This window comes from Phoenix dactylifera, chromosome 16, assembly GCF_051530095.1.
Source record: "Phoenix dactylifera cultivar Ajwa chromosome 16, Ajwa_hap1_PhDact_Kaust_v1.1, whole genome shotgun sequence".
NCBI classification, from domain to species: Eukaryota; Viridiplantae; Streptophyta; class Magnoliopsida; order Arecales; family Arecaceae; genus Phoenix; species Phoenix dactylifera.
In genome coordinates this window covers 22,333,134-22,345,877 of record NC_143205.1, presented here as the reverse complement: position 1 = coordinate 22,345,877, position 12,744 = coordinate 22,333,134, and the positions used below count along the sequence as shown (strand labels likewise).

At 41.7% G+C, this 12,744-nt stretch overlaps 1 protein-coding gene across 1 annotated transcript; it reads right to left on the bottom strand.

Moving 5' to 3' along the window:
• Nucleotides 1-5,276: 5,276 nt before the first annotated feature.
• Nucleotides 5,277-11,172, bottom strand: LOC103714871 (ruBisCO large subunit-binding protein subunit alpha). The gene is made up of 8 exons (XM_039114925.3): nucleotides 10,837-11,172; nucleotides 10,474-10,636; nucleotides 10,127-10,248; nucleotides 9,752-9,959; nucleotides 9,420-9,565; nucleotides 9,020-9,326; nucleotides 6,008-6,459; nucleotides 5,277-5,837 (listed from the first exon to the last, which is right to left on the bottom strand). The coding sequence occupies exons 1-8, from the start codon at nucleotides 10,888-10,890 to the stop codon at nucleotides 5,550-5,552; spliced, it is 1,740 nt and encodes a 579-aa protein (XP_038970853.1). The 5' UTR covers nucleotides 10,891-11,172; the 3' UTR covers nucleotides 5,277-5,549.
• Nucleotides 11,173-12,744: the final 1,572 nt, after the last annotated feature.

The window sequence follows — 12,744 nt, the reverse complement described above, 5'->3', positions numbered from 1 at the left end:
TGCTTGCACCCTAAGGAACGTTAGTGGATTCCTATTTCATTTTACAAACGAATCTAGCCAAACCCTGAAATAACTTTGACTTGACCTCTTCTAAACTTAGGAATGCAACTTAGCTAAGTAGACCGGCATCTAGATCAAGGGGTCAAGTCCATGTTCTGAAAAGTCCGAGTGGAAAAAGAACTGGTCAAATGTAATCCATAATATGAGATCCTGCCCATGGAATGCTAATTTGACCCGGACTCATGGCCAGGCTTCCAAAGGAGCAAGGGATTGGCAAGAATCTAAGATCGCCAGAGTACTAAAAAAACAGAGAGAGAGAGAGAGAGAGAGAGAGAGAGAGAGAGGTCTCTCTCTTTCTATGCCTCACAGAGAGAAAAAATAGCAGCCCCACTTTTCAAATAAGACATCATGCTTTAAACTCTGTTTGGTTGGGAAAGAAAAGGAGATCATAAAAAATTGAGTATTTTCTCGTATTTGGTTGAAAAAAATTACTACAAAAAAAAAAATGTCGAGCAAGTGGTTAAGAACTTTTTCCCTATTATCTTGAGTCACTTGATGTTTGTCATTTGGTCCTTAAAATCGCTACCCTCTGGAAAAGAAAACTCATAATTTGCTAGAGAAAATTTTGGGCTTCATGTTCTGTTTGTGTGCCTTAACAATTCTGTTACATGAAGAATGCTAAGTTTCCCCTCACAATAACATTTACAAACTTGTACGCCACTTCAAATGATATCTTTTTTTATTTTTCCTTCTCTAATTCAATCAGAAACAATGAATATTTTGACAAGATATAAACCACTTGGAAACCACATAAAAAGAGTCGTGAAGATCCATACATCTTCCAGTCAACACATGCTTTGCCTCTGCCAACAGTTTTGAGATTTTGAGATAATAATTAATGCTAGAGATGTTAATACGCAAAACCACCGGCCTTGCTGTCATTTTGGGACCAGCTTCTGGCTTTGCTTGATCCAGACAGCCAATTGTCATGCCTGATTGGTAGCAACAGAACATGAATACATTTCCACAAACACTAGTAAATAACAAAACAATGAGTAAATTACTAGATAGCAACACACGTTTTTAAATTTTTATAAAAAAATTGTAATACTATTGTTTGTTTGGTTGATTTGGTCATTCGGAGGAGTCTGAAAGCAACTAAAGATTCCCGTTCCCTTTAAGAGGTGGCAATTCCAGGTAGAAAGCAAAAGATGCAAGACATGGTCATAATGCTAAAAGCATAGAAAGGGTGAACTGCACTTCGGGACATTTTGTATTCTGACTCTTTAGGGTGTATTCGTACCCGTGATGTATGAAATGCCCATTTAAGCAAAAAAAAAAAAAAGAAAAAAAAAAAAAGAAAGGGTGAACTACGGAAGGAATAAGTCTTGGGTTACCAAAAAGCAGTAGCGCAGAAAACGTTGCCTACATAGTACATTGACGATTTGAATGGCCAATCTTCTGAATGCCAGTGATGGAAATCACCAAAGCAATATTCTTACATCTCTTGTATTAGAATACAAATTGTCACGCCCCGGACCCGGATCCGTGACACGGCCGTGCTATTGCCGACTACCGCCCACAATAGCACGCAGCCTCATACCTGGGTAACAGGGTAGTCAAACCAACCGAATCTTTTCATATGAAAGCATTCTTAGTATAACATGCTGGTCAGTACCCAAATACAGAGCTTCTATGTAGTTTATGTACACAAAAGTATACTTGCTTTACCCCAAAAGAAAGAAGCCCTGATACCAAATTAACGTGTCTCTGGCAGCTATCAGTGGTAAGGATCTGAAAGAAAAAGTAAATGAACGGATATGAGCTACACGGCTCAGTAAGTAATCATACATAATCTTACCGGATCGAACATAATGGTAACCATGTTTATGCAGGATTTGAGAAGCTGACATGCATATTCATCTAATAATCATCATGGCACAATAAGTATGCGATTTAAACAAAGCAGTAGTGCAAATCACAAAAATTTTCATAATATATGCATATGAAACCGTGCCCCCGGCATGCCGTGGTCCTTTTTCTCTCGGATGCTACTGCGAAGTCAGACTCGACCACTGGCGGGGCCAGCTCAGTTACTATTCAGCCACTGGCGGGGCAGGCTCAGTTACTATTCAGCCACTGGCGGGGCAAGCGCAGTTACTATTCAGCCACTGGCGGGGCAGGCCCAATTCCAATTCAGCCACTGGCGGGGCAGGCTCAGTTACTATTCAGCCACTGGCGGGGCAGCTCAGTTACTATTCAGCCACTGGCGGGGCAAGCTCAGTTACTATTCAGCCACTGGCGGCTCAGTCATTCTCAGTAGCATCTTTGAGCCCATTATAGTGCCTCTGGGCTAGCTAAGACTTTATAAACTTACATGCATGATTAAAATATCAGTATCATCATATCGCATACATAGCCATAGCTTCTGGGTTCATGCAAGTTACTTAAGCATTGTAACATATCAAGCATGAAACATATATACTTAAAAGAAATGCTGAGGAAACATTAATAACATGACATGATCCAAAACAGGATTAGAACAGGTTACTTACTTTCTTCACAAATCATGTATACAATTCAAATTGTATGAAAAACACTGGTTCATCTTATAAAACGTAATACAAGATCTACGATAAGATTAAGGTAGATTACTCACTTTCTTCACAAATCATGTATACAATTCAAATTGTATGAAAAATACTGGTTCATCTTATAAAATGTAATACAAGATCTACGATAAGATTAAGACAGATTACTTACTTCAATTCGCTTTCCAAATTGCTCAAGTCCAGGTGACAAATCCTTAATCACCTAAAACAACATCATAGGGTTTACATTATTCCCCATTCATTTATTATAACATCTCTTAGTTCATCATACTATGAACTTACTTGCTTGGATCCCATCCAAGGATTTAGCCCAAGTCCAATTTGAAGCCTTTGGGGTTCGATTTAAAACCAGATTGGGTCCACATGGGTTGATTGGGGTTTTTTTTAATTAAAGGATTGGGCCTCGTTTATAATTGGGTCCAACCTTTTCTAGCCAATTGGGTCCTCTAATTTGGTCAATGTGGCTCATCTGGGCCTGAGTCGAAGTTAGCCCAAGGTCAATTCGACCATCTGTCAGTTGAATTGGGCATGAATTGGGCCTGATTCACAATCAATTAGGTCTGCTGAGACCAACTCAGCTTAATTGGGTTCAAATTCAACACCAATTAGGCTTAATTGACCCGTTTAACTCGATTGGGCTTGAATCAATCCTTCATCGGATTCACCCAAATCGAATTAAAGAATTTAGGCCTAACGGGTTTCGGATCCGGACTCGGATCCGACCCGCTAGGCAGACCCGTTAAGGATCTCTTTTCTTTTCTCTTCTCTCTTTTTTTTTTCTTTTTCTTTTCTCTTCCTTTTTTTTTCTTTCCTTTTCTTCCCTTCTCCTTTTTCTTTTCTTTTTCTTCTTTTTCTTCTTTTCTTTTTTTTTTCTTCTCTGTTTCTTTTCTTCTTCCCGAAGTTTCTTCTCCTCCCTTCTTCTCTTTCATCCCAATCTCCCCTTCCTCTCTTCTCCGACGAAGGGAGGACGGCGAGCGGAAAGGAGGGGATGGCGAGCGGAAGGGAACGGCGAGCGGAGGGGAGGATGGCGAGCGGAGGGGGACGGGCCACGACCGGCGGCGTCCGCGGCCAAGCCCCGCGGGATCCCTGGCCGAGCCTGCGGCACTCTCGGCCGCGCCTGCGTCGACGGTGCTCGCAGCCGAAGCCGGCGGCCGCCGCACACGACGACGAGGATGAGTCCCCTCTTCCTCTCTTCTTTTTCTTCTTCCTCCCTTCACCAACCTCCCATATTCTCTCTCTCACTCCCAAACCCTCTCTCTTCCTCTCTTCATTCTTCCCCTGTGAAGGAAGAAGGGGAGTTTGGGAGGGCCGAGCCACAGTCGGCGGTGCCACGGCTGGGCTCGCGGTGTCCACAGCCGCGCCTGCGGCTGAGCCCACGGCCGCGCCTGCGACGGCCTTCTCTTCTCCCACGGGGAAGAGACGCCGGGAAAAACCAGTGGCAACGCGGGATGCCTGTGGCCGTTTCCCACGGCGGTTCCCCGTGGAGGTCGTGGTGCTCGCGGTCGGAGCCAGCGGTGTCGCCGGCGCCGCTCGCGGCCGCATGCAGTGAGCCCTCTTTCTTCCCTTTTCTTTCTCTCTCCGTGTTTCTTTCTTTCTCTGTTATCCCGATCAAGTCAAGAGGAGAAAAGGTAGAGGGCTTACCTAGCTTTTGGAAGAAGCCACGAGCATCTTCTCCGGCGACGGAAGTAGGTTTGGCCAACCCTCTCTCAGAGAACAGAGGAAGGAAGAAGGAGGAAGGGGTACGGTTCACACAGAGAGAGAGAGACCTAGGGGGCTGTAGCCACCTTTAGCTGGGGTGAAGTGTCACCCCCAGCTTCCCCTCGTGAAGGGCCTAACAGCTGGGCCCTCCACAGCTTCCCAGCTGTCCCTACCCTAGTCACATCCATCCTTAGGGTATGGGATAGCAGCCACCAACAATGGGCCCTAGTTAGGTCCATTAGGTGTCCTGGCCCAATGCTCAAGTACGGGCCCAAAAAGGTTTTGGGCTCAAATTGGGCCCGGATATTACACAAATGCTCGATGTTGAGTTGCAAAATTGCCAATTGAGTGAGCACCCTTCTTTCTTGTCACCCATCACAATCTCCATTAGCCGATTTTGCTTTCCAAAGGACTACTTAGATTGCTGGCTAAAGAGAAAGACTTAAATGCTATCTACACAGATAGAAGTGAGAGATGAAGATTTTTGCCCCTTTTTAACCTGGGATGAGGTCTTGCCTGGATGGAAGTACTGATCACCTTATAAGAATTTTCGCCCGTATTTGAGGCAAAATCTTAGACACCACCACTCGGGACTCGAATACCCTGCTTATTAAGCTGCTGCTTATGACCATTGAGCTAAAGCTCAGTCATAAAACATGAACATATAATCCACAAGCCTCCCCAGAATGCTATAATTGCAATAAATGACACACTAAGGTTTCGATCATCCCATCACATTTTGAGTAATGGAACTTCCAATATGTTGCATACTTGCATCTCAGAAATAGCACGGATCAGAGGCCTAAATCCTAGTTAAATTACATCAGAGGTCACTAACAGGGAGCCCAGTGCAAACTGTAATAATAAAACTAAAGGCTCGTCTGAGATACCATGCATAAAACATTAACTGAAAAAAAGATTTGAAACAAATTTTCACCAGGGGCTAAAAAGGGGGGTAAAAAAGCATTCAGAAAATTCCCTCGTTTTCATATATTTTCAAATCAAGCTTGCTATTACTAAGAACGCATTAAACATGCTCCCATTTGCATTATTGCACCAAGCAAGTTTTGATTTCATTAAGCATCTCAAAAAACTAATGAATATGAAAACACAAGCTGAATGACTCTTAAGGGTGCCCCACTACAAACCCGCCGCATTACGCTTCCTCCGATGGCACTAATATTTGTATCTGCGACTTAATCTAGACTAACACTGGAAGGGAAAGAGAACCTAATATGCTCAAATGGTAAGGCCTTGGGGTGGTGCAGCAGCAGGAGCCTTTGGCTTTGGCTTCTCCACCACAATGGCCTGTGTTGTTAGGACCATTCCAGCCACCGAGGCAGCATTCTGCAGCGCACATCTGGTCACCTTTGCAGGGTCAATGACTCCAGCTTCTACCAGATTCTCAAACTTGTCAGTCATTGCATTGTAACCGACCTCCCACTGGCTGTCCTTGATCTTCTCCACCACAACCTCCCCCTCCACTCCTGCGTTATGAGCTATCAAAGCTGCAGGTGCTACTAGTGCCTGCTCAATATAATTTAGAAGGAAAAAGTGATTCACTCAGCTACTCTTCAGACTTCAAGAACAAGGACACCAATATTACTTGTGATACAAGTCATCCAGGTGCAAAGGTAAGTTATATATAAGTCTATTTCAAGCAAATTAATAATAGTAAGATGAATCACACAACTCACTTTCTGCACAATGTCAGCACCCAGGCGCTCAACTGGGTCTTCCAACTTATCCTTCATGGCAGGAACACTAGCAGACATGTGAACAAGCGCAGCACCACCGCCAGGTACAATCCCCTCTTCTATAGCTGCAAATGTAGCATTCTTGGCATCTTCAACCCGGAGCTTGCGGTCCTCAAGCTCCGTCTCTGTTGCAGCACCAACTTTTATAACTGCCACGCCACCAGATAGTTTTGCAATTCTTTCAGCCAGCTTCTCGGAATCATAAACTGAGTCTGTCTCCGCAAGCTCTTTCTTTAACTGGGCAATTCTGGCCTGGATCTCATCTTTTGTTGCTGCATCTGCAATGATGGTTGTAGAGTTCTGAGAGATAGTGATCTTTCTTGCCGTGCCAAGCTGCTCCACAGATGTGTTCTCGATCAACAGGCCAAGATCTTTGGCCTGCAACTCAGCACCTAAATGGACAAGAAAAAGCATTTAAGAATGCTCAGATAAGAAAAGCTAATGGAAAGGGCTCATATTTTTTGATAGATTTCCTTAATATGAACATTCACTAAACTAGGGACATGGAATACAATTTGAATCATGATGAGGATGGACTAACTTGAACAAGGCATGTAATGAGAAATGGCATTATTCAGTACTAAAACACAATAATGATTGAAGTACTATTGACATTTGATAATCTCTATAAAACATCAAATGCAAAAGGTACATCATTCTTCTAAAATTTGACTCAGGTCATACAGTGCCAAACCATCCAATTCCTCAAACTATAAGATCACACTTCTGTGAGTGCATACACAGAGCAGACAGGCATGCAGAAGGCACATGTTCCACATTCCCGCATGTAAGTGTTCTAAAAAGTGGCTGCAGTGTGCAGGCACTCGGGGGACTACATAATGCATATATTATACGCATATTACATATGCGGGTGAATGTGCGATCACTATTTTTTAACTATTTAAAAATAAATAAAATTCATTAAGTATAATAAAAATAACATTAATGATAGCAATTTTTTATGGATCGATAAAATCAGTATCAATAACACCTAACAACTAACAATTAATGCTTAGTATCTAACACCCACCAGCAATAATTGTAACATAATTGATGTTTTAGCACTATTAGTATTCATATCAAACCCATCTAAAACTCATATCAAACTTAATCATCAGCTTGAACCCACTTCACCTACAAAGGCCCAGATAAGAGTGGGCTGTATATGTAGCTCCAAAATAGTTGGGACTAGGCCTAATGGCTATGGTTGTGGTTCAATCTAGATGATTTATTAATTCTGAGAAAAGAGAAAAATTTAGTTTGATTCTTAAAATTCTTTATCACATCCTCTCAAACCCCTTCCACATGCATTGGCCAACACTCTGACCCCCAAGCTGGATGGTCAGTTGGACAACCAAAGAGTTGTTCATGCCATTATGATAACCTTGTAACATGGATCTAAGTACCCCTGATTACCAAGGCATCCTTACATCTTTGTTGCAAATGCTCACATTATCATTTTCTCCATGAGTTACGTTTACATAGTGCAAGAGTTGAGTCTCTAAGATACCCATTCCTCACTTTCCCTCCTAGCTTTACCATGCATTAATTACAACATTTTCTTTATATCATGTCAATCTTTTTATTTAAATACTCTTTATTGCAAAACATTTTAAATAAAAAATGAAGGCCTTATTGCTAACATATAATTTGTTTTATTTTATAATGTATGTCTTATAACAGCCCAAAACGTACCTCTACAATTTATCCACCCAACTCTAGCATTATTAAGCCTTTTGATAATATAAGGAAAATAGCCTAAATGGTCCAACTTTAGGATATCAGTGAATCTACTGAGCAAATCATGTGAAGACAATACTCAAAATCAATCAAGCAAAAATAAACTCATGGGTTTGCTTCTCCCTACACATACCCCTACCAAAAGAAATTCTTACTACCAAACAAACTGCCAACAAAAAGTGCCATGCTTAGGTTTTACTAAACAACCATTAAATCCTCTCCCGAAAAACTCACTCCAATCCAATCCCGCACTGAGACCATACACCAACTTATGACCAACATGATGACAAAACTACCTACAGTTCATCACCAAAAACTGGTAAAAAAAATTTCGAAACGCATACACACATAAAGGAACCGACATACTGCCATATATGCCTTACATAGGGCAGCTCCATTTAATTCAATAGAAAATACACACGAAAAATCCTCAAACATATAGAAATTTGTGATTTGTGACATCTTTCCATCTTTCATTTGTTGAATCCAAGATAACAAACTGATCACAATAAAGAATCTCGTGACCATCAATTTTAACTACATCAACATCTATTGTCATTGATTTATATTTTTCTACAGAACAGCTGAACCAATTCATATGAGTAGCGCAAATTACCCCTATCAAAAACTTGAGAAACACCTGCAAGGTTTGATTGTAAACCTCCACTCAGTGGAAGATGGGCAGAAGCACTGGGTTGTAACCCCATTTGCGAAATAACAATGCATACACTCTACGCTGATTTACAGAGTTTAGTCCCTTATAAAACTTTCCTCTATAATTCAATTGAAAATTAACCTTTTCCCAGCATTTCCTCTGTATGAAGCATGTATGCCATTATACAACTAGATCAAAAACATTAAACAAAAATCAAGTAAATCTGGGCAACCGAAATCTAGTTTCATTTTACAAGTCTACAAAAAATTGATGTAACCGAATCCCCTAGTAAATTCAGAAGCGATGCAGAATGAATTGACCAAAGACAAGAATTTTCTTTCTAAAAATAATATGGAACACTACTTTAAACTTAATGAACTTTGCTGACTTTCACAGGTTGATGTGAAATCCTCATAAGAGCAAATTTAAAAGATATTAAAACTCTGACATGTGCAGTTCAGTACGACAGCTTCATGCATAGAAAAAGAAGCATGACATGTTTTCATCATGAACAATGAACAATTATTTCCGAAAGAAACAAAGCCTTCCAAAGATACCTGTCAGAATTGCAATATCTTGAAGAATTGCCTTCCTTCTTTCACCAAAACCAGGTGCCTTGATCGCAGCAACATTAAGAATACCCCGAAGCTTGTTCACAACAAGGGTTGCCAAAGCTTCCCCAGTCACATCCTCGGCAATTATAAGCAGAGGAGCTCTCAATTGTGTTGTCTTCTCCAACAAAGGAATAATTTCTTTTATTGTTGAAATCTTTTGATCGGTCACTAAAACTTTGGCATTTTCAAATTCCACAGTCAACTTCTCGGGGTTCGTGACAAATTGTGGGGAAACATAACCTCTGTCAATCTGCAAGCGTGATGACCACACTCCATGAGACATGAAAACAAACTCATAGTATTTAGAAGAAGAGGACTTCAAAATATTTCGAACATGACTCACCTCCATTCCTTCCTCAACCACAACAGTTGTCTCAAACGATGACGAAGACTCAATAGACAAAACACCATCAGGGCCCACTTTATCAATTGCATCAGCAATCATGTCGCCCACAAGCTCATCATTACCGGCAGCGATAGAAGCAACAGCTGCATAACATACATATAATTTTAACAGTTTTTCATGAGGGAATTAATATTTCTATATCCAATGTAAACTGATATTAAACTTTGTAAACTGTTCCATTTGTCTAAAGATGACATATTCATGTAATGTTTATACAAGAATCTAACACCACACAGGTTCAGTTCAGACATAAGAGGCGCTGTCAATACCTTTAATATCACCACGTCCTTTGACAGGCCGAGCTTTCCTTTCAAGCTCCTCAACTAGCCCCTGCACAGTCTTGTCAATTCCCTTCTTGATATTAACAGGATTTGCACCAGAAGTAACACTTAATAAACCCAAGTTTATGATTTCACGAGCAAGAACTGATGCAGTACTGGTGCCATCACCTGCCGTGTCATTTGTCTTGCTTGCAACCTTCAACAAAGATAATGACGCACATAAACATGACTCTCATATACAATTTCACTTTAAAATCGATCAAGACTTGTTATTCAGAGAAGAAAACGGGTCAAAAGCTCATGAGCCATGAGTCAGGGGATGAAGAACAAAAGAATATGGATGCAATAAAACAAATTATATACCTCCTGTATCAAGGCTGCACCTGCATTCTCCATGGGATCAGCAAGTTCAATAGCGCGAGCAATTGTAACCCCATCGTTAACCACCTTAGGATTTCCAAATTCATCCAACACAACATTCCTCCCTGTTTATTACAAAAAAACATCAATAGACAAGTCCCCAGACGTAATCTAGTGAGTACATACATGCAACCAGAAGTGCAAGACTCGATCTTCGAGAAAATGCTATCAATATAAATACCAATTCCTTTCTAATCCAGGAAGAAGATTATCATATAGTATAATGACAGCAGAAAGGCGTGACACAGAGAACGATCTTTCTGCAAATTAAAATGGAGATTATGGAAAACCTCGGGGGCCAAGGGTGACACCGACGGCATTAGCAAGTTTCTCGACTCCAGACTGGAGAGAGGACCTGGAGGTCTGATCGAAAGCGATCTCCTTGGCCTTGGCGCGGACCACCAGCTGCCTCGGCCTCTGCCCCTGGTTCACCCTCCTCCACAAGCCCTCCCGCTGCACTTCCCAGAACGCAAACAATAATATATTTAAAGAACGAAAAAACCATCAGAAACATAAAGAAGAGAAGGATTTAAAACCCATACCGAATTACCACCAAAAAAGCTTCTACTACAAATCTCAAAACCAAAAAAAAATTATATAAAAAAAAAATCAAATCCGAATCCGAAACCCTAGCCAAAAAAAGAGAGAGAGACCTGGCGAGGGGAGCGGAGCATGGATGCCGAGGAGATCGCATTCGCCGTCGCCATTTTCCGTGTAAAAGGATCGAAAGGGTTGTTCCCCCTCTTTTTCTTCTTCCTCCTGAGAGAGCTCTCGATTCCGGGAGAAATAGGTATAGGAGGGCTTTGTACTGGGGGAGATTGGGAATGGAGAGCGAGGGCCGGAGCTTCCAGAAGATTCTAAGCTCTCAATGCTTCAAAAGAATTAAATTAGGGTTCGGCGCGCTTGGCTCGCTACAGAGCGCCGCCGCTCAAATGTGCGATGGGTGCATGCGGGGAGCCGGTCCTGCGATTCACTGATACGGACGGGACAAGCTGGTCCGACAGAACGGTTCGGTCCATAAAAGAGTTGAGCTCCTGAACCGATCCCAACGCAAACCTCTAAGCCCTGATGAGATTTATCGACTAATGCATAGATTTGCATCGTACCCTTCGCATATCTTGTAAAGTTTACCAATTATACCTTAAACTCCATATTGTTAGCGAATTGTTTATTTAAAGGTATGAAGTTAATTGAACTTAATATTGTTACCCTTGAACGGTTTATCCATTCCCAATCTTAAACCGGTGATAAAACTCTAATAATACCTGAACCCTAGATCTCGTGCAGTCTAAACTGCTTGCATCCGGTCCCACCCCAATCCTTGGATCGACAAAATTTTAGACCTAGACCGCCCAAGAGTACTGATATAGTTAGCAGGTGCCCGTCTCAATCCAACTTTTGTAAGTCACCGTATGTTGTTCACGGGGCATGCTTTACCGTCATAACCCACCCCACAACGGATGATTCACAATAGTATTAAATACGTCCAAAAAAAATAAGAAAACAACAAATCCTGCAAAACCCTAGGCAACTGTGCCTTACCGGCCCAAAGCACCCAACCTGAGTGATCTGCTACCCATCCACCAATCCGCATTACCATTCGCCCCCATATATATATATATATATATATATATATATATATATATATATATATATATATATATATATATATATATATATATATATATATATATATATATATATATATATATATATATATATATATATATATATATATATATATATATATATATGGGGCTCGCCCCAAAAAAAGATGCATTCTCTCGCCAAGCTCTAGATGACCCAAAATAAAGAATGGAGCCGAACCTCCCTCACACGCCCATGAATCCGACCAACCACTATAGCTGAATCACCTTCCAACAAAATGGCGTCAGCTCTCAATACACGTCGGGTATGGATGAGGCCGACCCAGGCAGCCCTCAACTCCACTCCAGAAACCCCGATGTCAAACATTGGGCTCTCACCTGCTACCACCATTCTAGAGTTTGGGCCTTTGATTATAAAGCCCGCTCTACCCCTTCTACCACCTTCCATCATACATCGATCGAAGTTGACCTTGAGAAAACTTGGAGGCAAGGGCTCCCAGGTGATAAACACTGATGAGATGCTACATGAGTAGAGGTAGAGTCCTAGGTGCCCTAAGCTATCATAAGCTCTCCAAGATGACTAGCATGGATGATCTTAGTAGCCTGCACCCGAGCCCCCTCTAGCACTATTCTTAGTGATAAATTGCTCTCCCCAAAGATCTAGGTATTTTCTAGCAATCCAAATATGATAGGCAACATATGCAGCCAAAACTGCCTTAGAATGGAAGTGAGGCCCACCCAACAAATCTCTTAGGACTTGAAGGAAGGAGTTAACAGAAATCATTGTGTGACGCCCCTCCAGGAGGAAGTCAGTCAATCTCCACACCCACACTATCCTTCCGCATAGGAAGAAGATATGATCAACAGACTCCACCTCGCAGTAGGGGCATGTCGGTGGGTTGCTTAGCCCGCGCCTACTCGGGACAGCCCTGGTCGGAAGTCATCCTCACATCA